General features: G+C 40.6%; 1 protein-coding gene across 6 annotated transcripts in view; it reads left to right on the top strand.

Moving 5' to 3' along the window:
- Positions 1-22159, top strand: part of MAST4 (microtubule associated serine/threonine kinase family member 4) — a 552196-nt gene that overhangs the window by 264746 nt on the left and 265291 nt on the right. For all 6 annotated transcript variants that reach the window (XM_032336083.1, XM_032336081.1, XM_032336082.1 and 3 more), the window contains one exon: positions 15633-15664. In XM_032336083.1, coding sequence (XP_032191974.1) covers positions 15633-15664 — 32 coding nt within the window. The remainder of the gene's footprint in view (positions 1-15632; positions 15665-22159) is intronic.

The following is a 22159-nucleotide window of genomic DNA, read 5'->3' as shown; positions in this document are numbered from 1 at the left end:
CTCTTAATTGCTCCTACCACTAGAAGAATTAATAATTATGGGACACAGTAGAATGGAGCAACCATATTGAACATAATGTATCAAATCAATATGTTGCACACCTTAAATTTAAGCAAAGTTCTATGTTAATTACATCTGGATTAAAAAAAGATCTAATTCTTTAACAGTCTGTTTTATTTAGGTACTATTTTTTTTGGTAAATTATTAAATTTAGTGTAATTAAGTTTACTTTTTCTTTCTTTCTTTTTTTAAAGATTTATTTATTTATTTATTTATTTGACACAGACAGAGAGAGAGAGAGAGAGAGTGAGAGAGCACAAGCAGGCAGAGAGGCAGGCAGAGGGAGAGGGGGAAGCAGGCTCCCTGCTGAGCAGAGTGCCTGATGCCGGGCTTGACACAGGACCCTGAGATCATAACCTGAGCCGAAGGCAGTTTCTTAGCCCACTGAGCCACCCAGGCACCCTAAGTTTACTTTTTCTTTTTCTTTCTTTCTTTCTTTCTTTCTTTCTTTCTTTCTTTCTTTCTTTCTTTCTTTCTCTTTCTTTCTTTCTTTCTTTCTTTCTTCCTTTCTTTCTTTCTTTCTTTTTATTTGACTAGCTTTTAAAAGTGATAAAACCCTTTAAAAGCATTAGTGTGAATTCATCAGCTTGTCTAGATAGTGTGGCTTTGAAAGATAGTTCAAGTGTCTGTGACTTTGTATTCTTTAAGGATCTAAAGTTGATTCCCTGTCTTTGTTCATAATATTGTTTGGTATCATCAGTTGTTTTTTTTTTTTTTTTAATTTACTGTAGTTTCAATGAGATAAGCATGCAACTGTTTCAATATCCTATGCATGTTTTCTCAGCTTTTACTGTTATTGTTGCTTGCTTTCATTCAAAAGACAGTGAGTCCAAAATTAACCGTCAGTTTCAGGTTTCCAAGGTAATCCAGTGTAATCCATCATGAAGACACAGAGCTTCCGTGTGATATAGTAAGTATATCAGTACAATAAGATCTATTATGCTTCTGATTTTTCAAAGGAAGAACCCAATTAGTATAATAAAAACCGAAGTGGAAACCACTTCCATTCACCCCGAATTACAAATGGCGACATTCACATATTATAAAGGAAAAATCTTACTACTTGAAAATTGCTTTATTTTTTCAGTCAACAAAAATGAGGCCACCTTATGAAAACTTTCTTAGGTCTCAAATTTAAACATCCACTTATTTTGTAGTCCTTGAGATACAAAAACATCACAAGGGATCTTTTGACTTTGAGAGAAGGATTCATTCTATCTTTGCATTAGAACATAATTCAGTCTTTGGGAAGAAGCAATTAAAAACCCAAAACCTTTTATTGCTTTTGATGCTTTAAAAAAAAAAAGGCAAAAACTTCACTGCACTGTAATATTTTCTGCTAATTAACTGTCACAAATGTGATGCCATTAAATTTGGAATCTCTTTAGTTAACTTCAAAGTCATTAGCACACACTGTGCAACCCTCTCAAATCTGTTTTGAAAAAAGGAACCACATCGACAGTCTGTAACCAATGTTGTCAAAGTTTTGTTTCTCATAGAATCGAATCTTAATTTCAGGAACATTTGGTCATTTTCTTTGGGTACCGAATCAGCCCTTCTAATGCTCATAATCGGTGGTGCCAGGGTCATCTTTTCTTTTTAAAGATTTTATTTATTTATTTGACAGAGATCACAAGTAGGCAGAGAGGCAGGCAGAGAGAGAGAGAGAGAGAGAGGAGGAAGCAGGCTCCCTGCTGAGCAGAGAGCCCGATGTGGGACTTGATCCCAGGACTCTGAGATCATGACCTGAGCTGAAGGCAGAGGCTTTAACCCACTGAGCCACCCAGGTGCCCCACCCAGGGTCGTCTTGATGCTTAGTGTGCCTTTAGATACCCTGCTCCAAAAGTGACTTGAAAAGTTCGGTATGAACTGTTTTTGGACAGTTATCAGGAATATGTTTAGCTGCAAGTAACAGAAAACTAAGAGCAGTTTAAATAAATAAAGATTTATTATTTCTCCCATAAAAATGTTTGCCTGATGAACGCCCATGGCTGGTATAGTATGGAAACAGGGTCCCTCACCCCACTTTTGTCTTTGCTCTGCTGTCCTTTGCCTGAGTCCTCTAACCTGGAGCAGATCACAGTGTAACTCTTCCAAAACTCGGTTTCCCATGAGAAGAAGTGGTGGTAATTTGTCTGTAATTGCGGGGCTGAAGTGAGTCTCCAGTGAGATCGTGTATGAGAAAATATGGAGCACAGGGCCTGGCACTTACCGGGGCAAAGCTGGTGGGTGGCATTGTGGCGGCAGGCAGAGCAGTGCCGATTTTCCTGGTGGTTTTGCTGGGGGAGGTGCAAAGTAGGAAAAGGGAGATAGCTAACTCGTGTTTGTCAGTCTTGGGGCTCCCAATTCCAGCATCCTCCAGGTACTGTTACTTGAAATAACACATTGGGGAAAATAATCTTAAAAGTCAGCTACCGTGCCCTTTAGCAAATAGGAACTATTACTTACTAAGTAAAAGATATATCCCCCGCAAGCCAATTGTTTATTTTATTCTGTGACCTCCTTACAATAAATTTCAGTACCATTAAAGGCTTAAGTCACATTATTGATTATTTGAATATGTGTGTCATTAATCTTCCATCACCTTTGTACATTTTATATGTACATTTTAAGTGTCGTCTTTTGCATTTAGATGGAGAAGAGTGTCAGAAGAAAGCAGGCTTGTGGGTATTAGCTTCATACAGCACTTCAAGAGCTCCCTGGAGCTGATTTGCCAGTAAATTTCTACACTAAAATGGGCTTTCAGAAGAGTGACTGCTAGATAAACTCTAAGGGGCCCTTAGTAAATAAAAATGATTAATCTCAGCTGAATAAATTCTATATCACTGGTCAAATAGTCTCATCCAATTCTGGTTCCTGGTTCTATAAAAAATCCTTTTCTTTTTGTATTATGGTTGTCTGTAATTTTAATGGAACCTGTGAATTATTACCTGATTTTTAAAAATTGGTTCATAAAAGGATATTGATTCTTTGAATTAGGGGCAGTTGAAATATTGTTTATGGGCAAACTGGCGTTCTTTGATCGAACCTGGAAGCTACTGTTCAGAAAGCTTACTTAAATCGGTGTTAAGCTATACTTTCTAAAAAATGATCACAACTGTTAATAATTGCCCCTGGATTGGACATTGACATCAGCGTGGGAATGCAAGGGAACCAAAAGAGGAAAGTGAAGATCCATTAAGTGGGGTTCTCTCTAATTGCTTAATGTTTATTCCCAGTCACAGATACATTTTCCTGGGTAATGAGAAGATTTTAAAATCAAATAAAGCTTTTGAACATTGAAGATGTTTGCTAGCCACTCACTGTTCTATTGAAGAATCCTATAGATTTATACTGATCCTAAGAGGTGTCTCATATCCACTGTATTAACCAGCTTTTTAGAAGCTTATGAACATTGTAGCTTTTATTGATTCCAGGGAATTGTACCCAACAATAAGCAATAAAAGTCGATGGTAACTTTCTTCCCATGGGGGGGTGTGCAGATCAATATTTTGAATTTACTATAATTTGTGGGTAATGGATGGAAGAACTGAAAAAATTGCCAAGCCTTGTGGGGCACAGCTGTGTGGTGTTGCCTTTTTATCTAAGCTCACTGTAGGTCACAGGCTTTCCTGAGTAACAAGAAACATAGTTAAGTGGCAGGGCCGATACGCGTATTTATCAAGATCTTTGTTAAGACTCTTCTCAGGGAAAAAAGAAAAATCACAAAACTTGTCCACAGTGACCTTAATTTTATAGCCCTGAAGGGTCTCTAAACTCGCACTGTCTTAAAGGCAATTAAAATTCTAAATATCTAGCTTTTGCGTTTGATCTCCTGTTATAGGCATTTTTTCTGATGATTAGTAACAGTCCATGATTTCACTGAAGCCGGATTGGCTTCGAATCTTCCAGGTAGTTCCCAGAACAGTGGCCGGGTTCTACACTGAGAGAGAGGAGGAGGCGTCTTCTGTGCCTCTTCTTTGATTTCCCTCCATTTCTGTTTCTCGGAGCTCTTCCCTTGTGCCCTGGGTGCCTTGTCCAATGTGAGAAACCTGCTCACATAGTAATAGCTGACATTTAGGGTGCTCTCATGTCTGAGACCCGGGCTTAATGCAGGACCTGTGTTCTCATTCAGCTTCTTAACACTTTAGGGCATTAGTTGTCCTATCCTCCTATAATAATTCAAGAGACTGAGTCCTACACAAGGTAAGGGAAATTTTTAAGGATGCTTTCTAACGTTTGGAGTAGAATATACGTGTATGTGAGTCTAAATCTTCTCCATTTAGTCATTATGGAGTATACGATTGGCTTAGCTTAAATAGAGATTTTTTTTAGCCTGAAGTTTGGCTGATCTAGTATGTTTACTTATTTGGCTGCTTTTGTTGCAGAGGACTGTGACTCTTCTAATTGGATCTAAAGGAGTTTCTTTAATTTCAAAAAGGACATGCTTTCTCTTGAAAGAAATAGTCCTTTGTTCTTAGAGAACAAAATAAGCACATAAAGTAAAATTTGACTGTGCTGGAAGCTACTAATAATGAGGAAATAAGTTGCCCTTCACTTTAGTATTTAATGAACACTTAGTAAACCAGAGATGTTACTAATGTAAGTACTAGCTATTATTCAGCAACCCATGTAGGAAGTGGAAAATCTGACTTCGAAGTGGATTTCCCATACATAATACTAAGTTGGAAGGCAATGTGGCTACAAATATCCGATTCCCAAGCTTGATTTTTTTAAGTCAAAGGTGTAACATGTTACAAACCATCAGGAACCATCATAATTGGCTGGGAAAGGAAGCTTGTTTCATTTGCTCATTTACTTGGGGTTAGCTGGATATTTGACTTGTTACGCTTTTTTTCTGCTTTAAAAGGTCTGTGTTAAAAGTAATGTGTTTTCAAGGCCTTGCTTCACATACAGTCTGTAAGAAATAATTTGTGTGAAATTTGCTTAGAAAGAGCTGCAGAAATCGGTAGAACCCCTTTCTGAGAGTTATTGCCAGTGTGTTATCAACTACGAGGACACCCTGATAGCCTCCACGAGTCAGGGTCCCAGTGCAGGCAGACCAAGTCTTCCTTGGGGATGAAAAATAATTAAACTGCTCTGGACTCTGGCTGATGTGTATTCAAAGACAGGCTAAGCCATTTACCAGCTCCGTGACCTTGTGTAAGCTACTTAACCTGTCTCTGTCTCGGTTCTGTAAAATGGAAATGGTGGTGAAGATGAAATGAGATAGCGGACATCAGCACACGGTAGATGGGAGCTGCTGTTCTTAAGTGGAGGGAGGCCGATGAGCGTAGTAAAGGAAAACCACTTCTGCCCTGTGTGTATGAATCATAAAGTGGAAGAGGGGTTTGTGATGATTGATGTGTAACTTTCATGTAAGAAAGACCCAGGATATTGACCCTTGCTCCTGCCTCACTCTGGAACTTTATCTCATGTTCCTGCCCATCAGGGACCCTGCGGTCTAACTTAAATGGTTTTTCTATCCCCTCATCCATTCAGATTTCTTTTATTTAACTTCTGAAAGGTTCTCTGTACTTTGGGATGGCCCTTTTTCCTAAGCTCTGCATGGCACCCTGCCCTTAGCTCCCAGGGTTCTAAACCTTCCACTAGTTAAGCATTTATTCTCAACACCTTATAGATCCTGTGCACATTTCTGTCTTGAATCTGCTCCTCTCTGACTTCCTCACTGCCTCTTCCTTGGTCCCTACTCCACCATGCTTTCCAGACAAACTTCATAAACCCCCTAATTCCTTTCCTGTTTGTCCTTAATAAGCCATCTGACATCCTGATGGCAGAGTGATCTTTTTTTAATGTGCAGACTTCACCATTTTTCCCCTCCTATTTAAAATGTTATAGGGGCATCTGGGCAGCTCATTTGGTTAAGTGTCTGCCTAAGGCTCGGGTCCTGATCTCGGGGGTCCTACGATCAAGCCCAGTGTCTGGCTTCCTACTCAGGGGGGACTCTGCTTCTCCCTCTCCCTCCGTCCTTCCCCACAATTTGTACTCACTCTCTCTCTCTTTCTCTCAAATAAATAAAATCTTTCAAAAATAATAATAAAATGTTACTGGAACTCCTCGTTGCCACTAGCAAAAAGGCAGACCCTTCCAAAAACTTTGTGACTTGACCCTGTCTCTGCCTCCATATTCTTGTTCTGTTGGCTTTTTCTTTCTACCTTCAGTTCCAGCACTTCTGAATTTACTAAGAGCTGTGTCTTCTTTCACTCCACCCAGCCTTGCTACATCTCTTGCTCTTTCAGGGATACCCCTTTTCTCACCCACTTCTCACCAACTCCCAGTTGCTGCTAAAGAAGAACCAGACAAAAGTAGTGTGTCACTTGAGAATATTTGAACTGCAAGAAACAGAACCCACAAGTTAAACTAGTTAAAACAGTAAAGAGAATCGAATGGCTCATGTGTCATGTATGAAAGATACCACCCAATACCCAGTTTCTAACCTTCTGTCTTGTCTGCCATCTTCCATGTCTGTCTACCCTACGGCCGCCATTAGCTTCTTGGGGTTAGTGCACCTTCTTTCCTGTTAGCTCTCTTGGAAAAGGGAAGGAATTCTCTCCCAGGATCCTGGAAACACACATTGTTTTGCATCTTGTTTTCCCAGATTGAATCACATGCCATCTCTGGCCAAAGCAAATGAACTTTGTCATTAGCTTCACCGAACCTGAGCTAAGCCTGAGGGTTGAGAGTAGTGTGAGTTCCACCAGGTTTTGTTATCCCAAATAACAGGTAGCATCCTTGGGCGATAAGCAGTACTTATGGAAAACTGATCACCTCCTCCTTTGGTCCTGTTGCATAATTTTTAAAGGTCTCTCTTCCAGGTTTATCAGCACTAAAATTTACAGCAAATGGAATCCTTTCTCCCCAGAGCCTGGCACAGCACCCCCCACGTGGCCCTTATTAAAAAGTGTGTGCTAGAATAAAGGACCTCCATTTGCTTGCTTTAGTCCCTCCACAAGCCCCTGGCCTTCACCCTTGGCCAAAGATTGTGATTTATGCTTTTCTGAAATTACAGACCTACCTGTTCACAACCTGTATCTTTCTTACTCTTTAGAGGAAAGGCTGCCCTCTTTGGTTATTGATTCCAGCCCTCTCTGCACAGGTACTCATTCAGAACCCTTCTCAGTGGCTCACATCTCCACCCTGCACAGTCCGTTGTAGGGGAACAGATTGGAACCTTATGACACTGATTCAGATTCTGTTTCCAGCATGTCCTGGCTTTGTGACCATGAGGCAATTACTAGTCTCCCCTGGGCTTTCAGTGGGAGGGCATTAGGGTCCCGGCAGATAACCAGGTGATGATGTTGTAAAATTCTTAGATTGAGTTTTTGATAAGAGCTTCTAAAACCGAAAGAGACAGATAGCCATATTGTGACTTAAGAAACTTTTTGTCTATGGAGAGAGCCTGTACACCTAATGCCTAGTCATGTAACAGCTGATGACTTGGGTTCACAGCAGAAAAAAAGCCAGCCTGGCAAGAAAGCAAGATGGTAGCCACTTTCTTATTAAAAGAAAGTGAGGATGTGGTTTCTGATCAAGGAAAATGGCTATGGAAACCCAGCAAGCGTTTTGTGTCTACCTTTTATGGTTGATTGTATTGAGCTTTACAACTGCAAATAAATGCCTTTAAGTGTTTATAGATACAAAAATAGAATGAAATAGAGCCTGCGAGAAAGGGGAGATCCTTTGGGATTCTCCACCGATCTCACATTCCCACTGAGGGATTTTAGGGATGTTTTGCAGGTCAAATGGTGTGAATGTCCAGGCAGATCTTTGAGGTCGACCTGCTGCTTTTCTAGCTGTACACTACAGGCTTTTAATGCAGAAAACCAATTCCTTTACGGGCCGTTTACTGGAGTTTTCAAGCGCTGTTTGCACATAAGCTGCTGTTGACCACTGCTCTGATTCTAACCGAAGTGTCATGTAAGATCTGGTTCTGTAGTGTGAACTTGCCTGACCTGTGCTTCTGTCTTCATAAGTGACCCTTAGAAACAGAGGCCAGAAAAATGGGGCCCAAATCCCTTCTCTGGGAGAACCAGTTCCCAGATGAATCTGTACTCCTTGCTCATTTTACACCCTCCCACGTAGAGGGAGTTCCACTGAGGGTACCTCTCCTTGCCCTCCAGTGCTTCCCACTTGCAAAGGAAATAACTGAAAACCTGAAAGTTCACTATTGTAATGATGGCAAGAAAACTAATATTCCATAAAGAAAAAAACCCAAAGGCAAAAGATTTATGCATATTCATTGTTCTTAAGGGAACTTAAAAGTATTGAGGCACCTGGTGACTCAGCTGGTTAAGGGTATGACTCCTGGTTTCCACTCGGATCATGACCTCAGGGTGCTGAGTTTGAGCCCATTCCCCAGTGCGGAGCCTGCTTAAGATTCTCTCTTGCTCTTTGTCCCCCCTGACCCCCATAGCTCTCTCGCTCTCTAAATAAATAAATAAATAAATAAGCAAGCAAGCACTAACCTCCACTAAATAACTTACACAGACCACTCTCCTTCTCAATCTCCAGGGGTGGAGTTCAGACATTGTTATTTTGAAAAGCTTCCTGGATGATATTAATGTGTCACCAGTTGCATTCAGACCCACTGCCTGAGCTGAATTATCTTCTCCCCTTTGATCTTTTGTCCACTGTTAGTGTTTACATGTTCAGGTAAAACTGCATAATCTCATACCTGGTATCTCTTTTCTTGTGTGCATATATGTTTCACCAGCTTGCTTTTTTTTTTTTTTTTTTTTTAAAGATCTTATTTGTCAGAGACCAAGAGAAAGAGACAAAGAGAGAGAGAACACAAGCACACCAGCAGGGGAGTGGCAGGCAGAGGCAGAAGCAGACTCCCCGCTGAGCAAGGAGCCTGATGCAGGACTCGATCCCAGGACCCCAAGATCATGATCTGAGCCGAAGGTGGAGGCTTCACTGACTGAGCCACCCGGGCATCACTGCCCCCCCTCCACCAGCTGGCTTTTGAATCTGTCATATTTTCTTTCCTCCTTAAGTGCCCTAAGCAGTGCCTGAAGTATTGCCCTGCATATCTTGGCTCTTTGGACTCTCTCCCTAAATTAACAGTTTGTCTGCAAATGTAAAATAGTTGTAACTCTCAATGACATGGTGAGTTTACCAATGACTATTTCTCCCACTGTACTGGTGAAGGGATCTAGTATTCTCCTCTGTTCCATGACAGCTGAAGCAGAGACCCAGGTATGATCATACTAACACTCTCAAAGAAGGGGAAAAACCCACTAGGAGTGAGGAGGGAAAGATGCACAGGCAGTTAAGTTTCACTTCTTGGAGGCTGGACTTGAGTTCAGTGTTCAGTTGTGGAGATGTCCCGAGTGTGGCCATGTTGTCTGGGGTTTAATTTCCTGGATTTTGTCCCGTTTTCTGATCTTGTCTGTGCTACCATCCTGTCACCTGTGTGAGAGCTAGTATCTACCCAGTAGATTTTTTTCTACTTGTCGCCTGTCTCAATTTCTTGGTTATTAAGAACCCTAGTTGCTGGGACGCCTGGGTGGCTCAGTTGGTTGAGCGGCTGCCTTTGGCTCAGGTCATGATCCCAGCGTCCCCGGATCGAGTCCCGCATCGGGCTCTCTGCTCGGCAGGGAGCCTGCTTCTCCCTCTGCCTCTGCCTGCCACTCTGTCTGCCTGTGCTCACTCTCTCTGACAAATAAATAAATAAAATCTTTAAAAAAAAAAAAAAAAAAAGAACCCTAGTTGCTGCATGTGCAATGCACCATTTAACAACACGTAGCATGATTCTCTGTCCTTGAAGATTTGAAATGTTGAAGTGCCCATGATGATGCATAAGGGTGTGCCTCTTTCTTCCCGTTCTTTTCCTGTCTCAGCCAGCCCAGGGCTTTACATGCCCTGTGTAGGGTAATAACTCCAAAGTCTTTTCCCAGCTCCAGCCTCTTTCCTGAAACCAGGCTCGCAGAAGTCCAGCCACCTATTTGGAAATTTCTACTTGGAATCCTTAGAGTCATCTTGGATGAAACATGTCCAAACAAAACTCTTCTGCCCGCAAACTGTATTTGCTTAGGCAGAAAACTTCCTTGATTCCTCTCCTATTCTACACACAGTTCTTTTATAGGTTCTATAAAAATGTCTCTCAAATCCGACTGCTTCTCACCATCTTCATGGGTGGACCTAACCAAGTCTTCTTTCACAAAGATGACTTGCACAATCTCCTAAAAATTGGGCTAAACGTCTCCTTAAAATAATCTTGGAATATTTGGATGTTGATTTGTTCATCCTGTCCATCCTTCCCATCAGTTTTACTTTCTCCCTACCTCTCTCTCTTCTCCTGTGTGAGAAAGAACTTTTAAAATTTTTTTGAAATAATTTTATATTTATAGAAAAGTTTTAAGACTTGAGAGAATTTCTGTATACTTTGCCACTGTGTTAATATGTTTCCTTTTCTTTTAAGATTTTATTTATTTATTTGAGAGAAAGAGAGCCGGAGCAGAGAAGCAAAGGAAGAAGAAGATCTCCCACTGAGCAGGGACCCTGACTCGGGTCTTGATCCCAGGACCCAGAGATCATGATCTGAGCCAAAGGCAGATGCTTAACCGACTGAGCCATCCAGGCACCCATCCACTATGTTAATATCTTTTATAGTCTGAATACATTTGTCAATACCATGAAATTAACACTGGTATATTACTATTAACTAAACTCAGACTCTCTTTGTATATTAGCAGTTTCCCCCTTTTTCTGATCCAGAAACTAGCTCAGGATCCTACATAGATTACATTTAGTCATCTCTCCCTCCTTTAATCTCTGACAGTTTCTCAAATGTTCCCTGTTTTTCACAATCCTGATGTTTTAAAGAGGACAGGTCAGATGTTCTGTAGAACGACCCTCAATTAGGGTTTGCCTTATGTTTTTTCATGATTAGACTGGGCTTAAGGGTTTTTAGCAAGAAAACCTGAGGTGAAGCCCCTTCCCATAACATTGTATCAGGAGCACATGAGAGCGACGTAACTTAGCAGATGGTGTTTTTCTGAATCACTTGGTTAAGACCTTGTCTGTCAGGTTTCTCCACTGGAAAGTTGTTATTTTTCCCTTTCCCTATTCTAGTTTTGGAAGTGTGTCACTAAATCCAGCCAATCTCAGGGGGAAGAGAATTAAGCTCCACCTCTTAGAGAGAGGGTTATCTAATATATATATATATATATATATTTTTAAAGATTTTATTTATTTATTTGTCAGAGAGAGAGCAAGCGGGAGCGAGCACAGGCAGACAGAGTGGAAGGCAGAGTCAGAGGGAGAAGCAGGCTCCCTGCGGAGCAAGGACCCCGATGTGGGACTCTATCCCAGGATGCTGGGATCATGACCTGAGCCGAAGGCAGCTGCTTAACCAACTGAGCCACCCAGGCGTCCCTATATATATTTTTTTTTAAAAAAAGATTTTATTTATTTATTTGACAGAGAGAGAGATCACAACTAGGCAGAAAGGCAGACAGAGAGAGGGAGAAGCAGGCTCCTTGCTGAGCAGAGAGCCCAATTCGGGGCTTGATCCCAGGACCCCAAGATCATGACCTGAGCTAAAGGCATAGTCTTAACTCTGAGCCACCCAGGTGCTCCAATATATATTATTTGTGATATAATCACATCTCCTTTCTTTTAAAATCACAGAATGACCCATCAGTTAAAAAGAATAGCTCCAGTTGAGCAGCTGCCTTCGGCTCAGGTCATGATCCCAGCATCCTGGGATTGAGTCCCACATCGGGCTCCTTGCTCGGCGGGGAGCCTGCTTCTCCCTCTGCCTCTGCCTGCCATTCTGTCTGCCTGTGCTCGCTCGCTCTCTCTCTGATAAATAAATAAAATCTTTAAAAAAAAAAAAAAGAATAGCTCAAAGAGTCCCTAAACATATGTGAACATACTGTTCTAATTTTGTATGTATAACTATTAAAAATATTAAATAGGGGCACCTGGGTGGCTCAGTCGGTTAAGTGTCTGCCTTCTGCTTGGATCATGATCCCAGGGTCCTGGAATCAAGCCCCACATGGGGCTTCCTGCTCAGCGGGAAGCCTGCTTTTCTCTCTGTCACTCCCCCTGCTTGTGTTCCCTCTCTCACTGTGTCTCTCTCTGTCAAATAAATAAATAAAACCTTAAAAAAACCCATATTAAATAGTACATTCTTTTAAAATTACCATTGTGGAAATTGTCTATACATATGAAACATCGCAGTTTTCTCTCTTGCCTTCATGAATAAAACAAGTTATTTTCTTCTTTTGTGCCCAAGGTTGATGGGGGTGGGGGGGCATGAGGTGGAGGGGGTCTGGGTGGGGGGAAGAAGCTGAATCATTTCTTAGGACTCTTTTGTTCCCGGATTCTCCTAAAATTCTCTTACTGGGTTTGAGGGACCCTTGTTTGTCCTCACTCTTATCCAGGAATCATAAGAAGATCACAGTGTTCTCAAACAAAATTAACTTAGCTTCACCCTTATTTTCCGAATGCATATAAGCTAGTTAGCACTTTTAGAAAGGGGGGGTGGGCAAAGGAAATTGTACTGTCAGCAAGTAATGATACACAGCAATTCTAAAAAGATGTTAGAAGTCACTGAGAAATCAGTATCCATGAAAACCATTTAAAAAATTTTAATGTTCTTGGGGCTCCTGGGTGGCTCAGTCAGTTAAGTGTCTGCCTTCAGCTCAAATCATGATCCCAGAGTCCTGGAATTGAGCCCCGCATTGGGCTCCCTGCTCAGCAGGAAGCCTGCTTCTCCCTCTCCCTATGCCTGCTGTTCTGTGGACTTGTGCCCTCTATCTCTCTGTCAAATAAATAAAATCTTTTAAAAAAATTTTAATGTTCTTGAATGTACTCTTAGGAGTGTCTTTAATCCTGTGATGATTAATAGTTCCATATTGTTTAGTTCAGGCAGATACTTCCTGACCTTTACTCTCTTTGTCCCACACTTCTTCCCTCCCCTAATCCTTACCTGATGCTAAATTATTAACGTGCGTTCCAGATCTCCTAAGCAGAAGCTTTGGTTTATGACTCGGACCAATACCTTATGTCTTACCTAATTATCTAAGTATGTGTTAGTGCCCTTCACATGACATTAAGAAAATAAAATGAAGACACGTGCACGATGTACGACAGGGGCTTCGGCAGAAAATGCGTTGCCGCCGCTCACTGACTTCTGCGGGCTTCGGCTCGATCAGTGTGTGGTCCCCATGCATGAGCCACCCATTGCTCCGTCTGCAATCGCTGGGTCCTCCTGGAATCCGCTGCCATTTGAAGCCACTGTTCACAAGGTCTTGGCCACAGCGCATTCATTTCTCTCACTTTATTACCATCACATCTGATTCCAATTTGCTCCCAAATTGAGTTTCCAGTGCCGAGTCTGACATTCAAACCGTCAGGTGGATTAGCTCCCTCAGCTTGGTTAGCGTGGAGGCTTCAGGTCAGTCGACAGTGGCCGATTAAATGTCCTCTGTTCCTCGTCCTGGAGCCTCGGAGGCCGTCCCATGGAGCAGCAGCACCAGGTTACGCACTGTGACCTTTCTCCTTGCTTGGAGCTCATCATGCTAGATGCTGGACCTATTGGAAAGACTTCTGATTAAAAACAGAGTTGGTTTTTATCCCTTATCTTGCTGTTTCAGCAGTTTTTTTTTTTTTTTTTTTTTTTTTTTTTTTTTTTCTTCTCAGAGCAGAGCAGAGCAGCCAGCTTACGGTTGGGTCATTTGGTGAACTGTGATTAATTGAACTATTTGGGGATCATTCATTTGGCCCTTTGCCTCTCATATCATGAGTGATCTATTTGCATATGGAGTTGAAATAACATCTGACTGACTCTGTTATTAATGATAACCCATCAGCCCTGCCTCCTTTTCTTGCTGCGCTGTTGTCAGATCAGCTCACAGGACCACAGCGTTTCCTTTCTCGAGCTCTAGGCCTTTGCTGTGCAGTGGGCTTCCATAATTCCTTTCTAATAGATACACGGACCCGTGAACGATTGCTTCTAGGGAGTTGTTCTTCTCTTCTTGCTTTTCTCTTTTTAACCTGCAAACAAAACACATGTCTCAGTGCTTGTCATCACCAAAGATAGACTTGCTCATTGGTTTTCCATTTACATCTCAGTGCACAAGGAAAACAGGCTTGACCGGAGACTTTTCATCTCGTCCTTAGGGGGTTTAGTAAATGAAGGTGCACTTAGGTTTCACAATCAAGCATCCAAGTTGAGCAAGCCCTGTAATTTCTCGGAGATAATCAAGGATTGGAGAAAAAAGCGAAACAAAACAAAAATACAGTGTTTCATCTCTGAACCTTGAGGCTCTTGAGAGGAGAAAGAGCTCCTGCTTCTAAAATGGTTTCCTTGTTTCTTCTTGTAATTAAACAGTGATAGGATTATTATAACTGTATGGGAATACATTTGCCAGTTAATAAGTAGGGCGGTTTACATTTAAAGCAACGTCCTCCCCTCGGTCTGTTCCTTTCAAGGCCGTGTTCTGTAAGCTGTGCTGGGATAAATTGTGCTGTTTAGAAGTAAGATCTGCGGTCACTGTCTGTGACACCCATTTAAGGATCCAATAAAAATAGGGGACAGGAAAGGTGAATTTGAAGCCGAGGGGGAAACACCTTTCAAAAAAGCTTCTGGAAGGCAAAAAAAGAAAAAGGAAAAAAAAGGTAATTATAGGAATGAAAAACTAAATTTAGTCAAGTCTTTCAAATTTATACTGGTTTTCTTTTGTTTGTTTGTTTAAATAGCCTGATGACTCATGACTTCCTATTCCTTAATTATTGTTATCACATAATCATTCCTGAGGACCAAGGCTTCTGAAATCTCCATTCCTGGGTGAAGATATTTCTGTATCCCTTTCTGTCTGGTTGGTTGGCTTTTTTGTTTGTTTCTTTGTTTTCACAGCCTCCCCTATAGTTAGGTGGATAGTGATCTTAATTAGTGATTAGCGTGAGAGCACCCTTTTGAAGACTTTAAAGCACTCTATTAATTGTTGCTGTCTGGTTACCTTTCGAGAGATTCATTAACCTACTTTTAAATAACCAAAGTCCTAAACTGCATTTATGTTAAGAAATGAAACCAGAAGGATATCTTTGGGTTTATTTAAGCAAATCATAGTAACGTGTAATCTTTGGTATGCACAGGGTCTTGCATGAGTTTATTTCTGTTGGGGGTGAATAGCTGGATTTCACTGCCTTTTTTTTTTTTTCCCCCATTTCACCTCTCATTTAATTATAATCCTGCAAAATTTCTGCTCTTCCTTCTATCCCTTTTCTCTTTGGATAAGTCCTTTGGTTCCTCCAGTTTTCCCAAAGCTCAATTTTAGGGCCATGGAGCTCAACTTAGTATTCTGTTGTCCTTGCTTTGAGAGGAATAGTGCCTTTTCTGTTTTGGAATTTAGATGAACTATGTTTGTAATTTCAACACAACATGTAAAGAGAACAATGTAAGAAGGGATCCAGCCTAAAATCATGACGTTAAAATCTTTTCCTTGTGAAAAATGCTAAATCAAGCATAATGAAGAATTAGGCTATCTGTTTGGTGCCTTTTTAGGCTAAGGTTAATGTGACCTCTCATGTAGGTGTTTTGTTTTGTTTTTCTTTTGCAGAAGGAGCTCAGTCTCCCCAGAAGAGGAAGTTTGTAAGTAGCCTAATTTTGTTTCCTTATTATTACTATGTTGTACAGTTTGTAATGTGGTTATTCTCCAACTTGTTAGGATTTTCAGGCAAATGGAGGATTAATGATAATCAACTGAATTGAGGAAACAGACACTTTGCATTTACTTATAAATGTCACATATTCATGATTTCAGGATAAGGTGAAGAAACTTTCTAGATTTTGTCCTTATGGGCGTTGTAAGCCAAAATGCTTACTTATTCCTGGGGCAATCTTAATTAAAAAAAAAAAATTCTCTTAGGTAATCAAGCAAACACATTATTTGGTCTGCAAATGGTATAAATGGATCCGAGTCAAAAATTAGTGTTCTCCTATATGTTCTAGAAATCTGTGATTGTTTTTTATGCTATGGATTTTATGCAAAGGAAATGATAAACTTTTGCCATGATGATGAGGAATTTAAGTCAGCTGAACTATCTGTTAGATCTGGATCTTATTGCATTGACTGATGTCATGGTCTTATTTTAAAAATAGCAGATTTATGAACCTCAACCTGATTTCTTCATAGTTTGTTCCAACCTTTTGTTTTGAAGGCCAATAATATATTTGCATAAATCATTGTTTGTTTTGGTTCTTTGTTTGTTTGTTTTACCATTAGCAAGTTGCAGAAGGAAATTAATTACCTTCTGTGTTCCACTAAATTTAGGGTAGATTTGTTACCAACCAGTGTTGTGTAAGGGCTGATCTGGAAATACTGGGATTTGGTATCTACATTACAGAATTGAGTGGATGGGCAATGTCCTTTTTATAGAAAAGTATAATATTTCAAGTAGGTTGATACAGATCTCAACTTAAAGTATTAGAATTGTATGTGGTAATTGTTGGAAGATTGTATTCATTTTGTTTACCAGTTTTTAGATTATGTCAGTTTTTGCATCTGAGAACCAAAATTTCATCTTCTATGAAGATTTCAGTACTATCTATTTTGGTTCTTAACGTTTTACAGCTTTAGGCTGCCTGGAGGATATGGGATCATTGTTTTTGAAGACTGTGTCTGGATAAATTTTCACGGACTTCCATCTTTCATCTGTGTGTGCTAGAGGTTAATGACCTAAAAGTTGGCTGTAGAAAATGCCTTTAGAATAAAAACCTTGGCTTCTTCTGAATCATGATTAGGACTCTCTCCTAGACCTGGAAAAGTCCAAACATTTTGGTATTTCTTTTTTTTTTTTTTTTTAAAGATTTTATTTATTTATTTGATAGTAGATAGAGAGGCAGGCACAGAGAGAGAGAGAGAGAGGGAAGCAGGCTCCCTGCTGAGCAGAGAGCCCAATGCGGGACTTGATCCCAGGACCCTGAGATCATGACCTGAGCCGAAGGCAGTGGCTTAACCCACTGAGCCACCCAGGCGCCCCCAATTTTGGTATTTCTAATCAAGATAAAAAATAAGAGATAAGAAAACCCGAAGTAAAACTACATGAAATATCTTACTAGGAAAAAAAATCTCTTTTCCCTTGTACCTTTATTTAACGCTTAAATTATCCTAGGTTTGTCTTTAATACTTTGAGAAGTTCAGAATTTCAGTCAGATTTTCTTTTTGCCTTTATATTAGGTTACGTTTTTTTTCTTTTAGTTTTTGAGTTAGTATGTTTCCTGTAAATTTTTATTAAGGTCATGTTAATTACAAATTAGATTCCCCATGTCTATTTAAGGGCCTCCTTTTGTAGTATCTCCTTATCTCACATCTCCCTGTATAAGTCTGTTAATGTTAGCTGATAACTGTGGGTTGGTGGGAGAAAATAGAAGATACATTTAAATTTCTTGACTTGGGAGCATAGAATCTTTCATGAATGAAAAGGGTGACGGCATAAGTTTCTTTGACACCCATGCTTTGAAAGCTTAAGAGAAACATAGAATTACATTTTAGTCATTTAAATCTCATCCTTGGGGCACCTGGGTGGCTCACTGGGTTAAAGCCTCTGCCTTTGGCTCAGGTCATGATCCCAGGGAGTCTCCTTCCACCCCTCTCGCTCTCTGCCTACTTGTGATCTCTGCCTGTCAAATAAATAAGTAAGATCTTTAAAAAAAAAAAAAATCTCATCCTTAATAAAAGTCAATTGATACATCAATCAGATAGTGGAAGTAAAACATAGCATGTACATCAACATAAATCTACCTTTTCCTTTTTTAGTGAATTCTGTGGAAATTAATATTCCAAGTTAAAAAAAAAAAAGAAAGAAGATGCTCTTTTGTATTTTTTTTAATTAAATTAATTAATTTATTTTCAGAAAAACAGTATTCATTATTTTTTCACCACACCCAGTGCTCCATGTAATCTGTGCCCTCTATAATACCCACAGGCACCACCTGGTACCACAACCTCCCACCCCCCGCCCCTTCAAAACCCACAGATTGTTTTTCAGAGTCCATAGTCTCTCATGGTTCACCTCCCCTTCCAATTTCCCCCAACTCCCCTTCTTCTCTCTAACTCCCCATTGTCCTCCATGCTATTTGTTATGCTCCACAAATAAGTGAAACCATATGATAGTTGACTCTCTCTGCTTGACTTATTTCACTCAGCATAATCTCTTTCAGTCCGGTCCATGTTGCTACAAAAGTTGGGTATTTTTAATTAAATATTCCCAGTAGAATTAATGGTGTATGATAGAGATGTTCTGGGACTTGACACCACTCAGCATTTTCATTGACCCCCATATAAAACGTTAGTAATTAATTTCCTCATGCAGTTGTTTTATGACTTGGAGAAAAAGAAATTTTTTTTGAAGATTTTATTTATTTATTTGACAGAGAGAGAGAGAGATCACAAACAGGTAGAGAAGCAGGCTCCCTGCTGAACAGAGAGCCCGATGTGGGGCTTGACCTGAGCGGAAGGCAGAGACTTAACTCACTGAGCCACCCAGGCTCCCCAAAAAGAAAATATTTTTAAAAATAATTGCTAGAGTGATTTAATACAAATCTAATGAAAAATCTAATGAAGAAGGGCACAAGTCACACTTGTCAACGTAACTGTTCCTGGTTATTAAAACTTGTTAACACTTAGTTCTTGTATTTACTGGTTAAACGCCTCTGGCATAAGTGTTTTCAGATCTTGTAGTATCTTCTCCCAGAGAGATTGAGGATTTGATTTCGCTGTTCTGTTGAATCTTGTTTCCATGTTAACAGTAAGCAACTACACAGGGTGATGGATTCCTCATTGCTTGTAGTTAAAAAGTGGTGCGAGGGAATGTGTTGGGGGTAGGATGGGCTGGGGGTGGAGAGGTAGGGGGAGGTGTGTGCCTTCAGAAAGGCTGTGCTCCTGGAAGAAGGTGCCTGATTTTGTTATACCTGGGGCTTCAGCTTTGTATGTCTTGAAGGATGATATTTTTAAAATGCATTGTCATCATTCAAGCACTTAGGGATTTATCAGATTTTTTAAAAGATTTAGTATTGTCTTACAGATAATTTTTATGTCTGGAATCACAAAAACATGTTTTATATATGTGAAAGTTAAAGCTCTCACAATGGATCACAGAAAATAGGTTTTTCTTTTTATTACTATCTTAAAGTATAAAAAAAAACAAACTGCCTTCTGTCCAAAAGATAATCCAATTCCTCAGGAATTTGTAAAATATGATCATTTTCTCAAGAAATCACTTGAAATCTGTGTTGTTTCATATATGTTTTAAAAGGTTGCAAAGGGAATGATTCTGTCCTTTTTTTGTATGGGGCGAAGGGGCAACAGAGGAGAAGTCAAAGGACCTGCTTTCCAGGCAAGATGTTACTAAATGAGCAGTGACTCCAGATCAGATTTTCAGAGGTTTTCTCAGTCCTTTATCAAGTTAAGGGTCCCAGATGTCCTCTCCCTGCTGACTGCTTGGATAGCTGGACTTCACCTAGTGCCTTCCCCCTTTCAAGGAGGAAGCCACATGCTAAGTAGCCACATGCTAAGACTTGATCCTAGATCCTTCCAGCACTTTCCGTCTCTTTCTCTTTGGAACTAAAGTTGTGATACTCTCTGCTCTTTCTCCTATAAGCTACCTGTCAAAAACTGGAGACCCTTTGAATAAATCATGATATAATCATTCAGTGAAATACTATACAGCAGGTAGGTGAATGAACTGGAACATAAGTATCAACACATAATAGTATCAAAAATGTGCAGAACAGAAGCTAAAAGCAAATTGCATTTACAAGAAAGTATTTACATGATAAAATTTTAAAATGTGCAAAATAAGACATTTGTTGGTGAATGCAAACATGTACAGTAAAAATATAAAAACATGCATGGGTGACAAATTATAGTACTAAATGCTACAGGGGTTTCATGTGTATAATTAATGTGGTAGATACATGGATATTTACAGTATACTCTCTCATTTTGATATTCTTGAACTATTTTATTTAAAATACTCAGTAATTACACGAAGGTAAGATTTCAGACTGTTTTATCCAATATGTATGGAGATTTAACAATGATTTGAAGGGGAAAATTGGGTAAATTTTACCTGTTTTGAATGCAAGGTTGTACCCAATCTGTATTTATTTTTGTTTTACTCTTGTTTTTTTGTGACTTGAAGATTGGCTCAAATGAGTACAGTTTTATAGTTGCTGGAGTATCTGCTGTGGCAGGTACCTTACTAGTTAATGCCAAAGCATCGTAATAAATTTTGGTACTCGTGGAGAAAGGAGGCACGTGAGATGATATCTGAAATGCGACATTATGACATTTAGCTGCAGAATTAGATTTGTTGTCTTGAGTTTTCAGGCCTTTAAGAGAAGTGACTGACTTATCTTTATCTATCACAAGATGCCCAGTATGGTCACATACAGAGTATGGGTGTTGGGAGATGACCCACAATGTCTGTCTCCCCCAGCCAGACAGTGAGCCTCCCAGCAGAGTGAACTGTCCTGCTTTTGCTCAGAGTTCCTGTCACAATGTGTTGAGGACTCATAGTGATTCCGTGTCTGGTCGGCTCATGTCGATCTTTCTTGGTTTAAATTCAGTGTGCAATACATAGGCGCTCTTGAAATTCTTTTTATTTTCCTAATGACAACTAATCTAAACAGTCCGTATTGATGTAAGTGCTCATGGTGTTTTGGGTCCCTTATCTTGTCTTTACCCATAGTTAGATCTTGGGCTCTGAAACAACATTTCAGCGCAAGAGGCAAGACTGGGAATTGTTTGTTTTCGGACAGAGAAGGTGCTAAAAACCCAAGATAAGTGGTGAGGAGCAAGGCCAGGGTGGCCCAGGCAGCTACATTTTATTTTTTAAAGGACCCTTTTGTGTTTTGTTAATTGTCTGAGTGAACATTTCTCCCAGGCAACAACCTCTTTTTTCATAGAATTCCTCCAGGGAGAGGTGCCCGAAGTGGGCTGGAGTCCAGTCCCTCTCCTCCTCCGTTGTTTTCCAGCTATCTTTTAGATGTCTTTATACAGAGAAGGAAACTGCACTATCTATTCTTAGCAAGGAAATTCTCCTTGCTACTTAAGTAGTGTTTCTTCTATGTCTTTTAATCATGAGCATAGAGGGCACCGTTTTATGGAGCCGGGTTGATGTAGAATTCATAAAACTATGTGAATAGTTACCACTTGATTAGAGTAGAATCAGGGACTTGACACTTGGCCAGGTCTTTGCCTAGACACCTTTTAAAGCAGCATCCAGCAGTTGAAACCCAAGCAGATGCCGCTCCTGGTGTGCACAAAGGTCCTGAAAAAGTGTGTTTCTGCATGCCCAGCAATCTTTGGGAGGATGGAAATGCCTAAAAGACATCTTAGGAGTCTTGGCTTATTTTAATAATTTCTTGATGTAGCAACAGTACTTGTTGTATCCAGTAATTGTTCCTCTCCCTGGAGTCTTGTCCCCTCTCCATTCACGCTTTCCGTCTGCTATCTCCCTGTTCGGGAGGCCGCTGGGGGCTAGCACGGGTGGGTGTGGCACCCGTAGCTAGCTGTCTGCTGGCATCCAGCTGTTTCAGGTCTCCTAGGAAACCCACCTCCCCATGTACAGAGAAGGCAGGCATCTTAAATATACCTGCCACAGTGCCAGACGTCCTCGTACCAGAAATCCATTCAGTTGGAGCTTGGAGATGTTTTCTCTTCGGTGTCTCATGGACTCATGCATAGCTTTGGACCGCAGGTCCCTGTGCCGAGTTTAGCACGGAGGCAAACAGTTCCTTACTGGAATTCGTCTCCTGGGCGGGTGGGACAGGAGGCCACCAGATAAGGGAGCAGCCTTCCAGAACTCTTCTGCCCCACGTGTAAGTTAATGAACATAGGAATGAGTGGCAGACTGACTTCCCTTCTTTCTAATTTTGTCTCTCTGGGGCAGGGCAGGAAACGGATGGGAGATGAGTCAGCAGCAGAGGGAGAGTGTTGTCAGAGGGTGGTCAGGACAATGGAGGCAGAGGACCTTGAGGGTTGTCGAAAGGTTCTGGGTGGAACTGGGCCTGCGGGACGCAGAAGGTGGCTTGTCTCACTGTAGATATATTGAACTGAAGGTACAGGGTTAGGATGGAATT

This window comes from Mustela erminea, chromosome 3 (assembly GCF_009829155.1).
Source record: "Mustela erminea isolate mMusErm1 chromosome 3, mMusErm1.Pri, whole genome shotgun sequence".
Lineage (NCBI taxonomy): Eukaryota > Metazoa > Chordata > Mammalia > Carnivora > Mustelidae > Mustela > Mustela erminea.
This window is presented reverse-complemented; position numbering and strand designations above follow the sequence as displayed.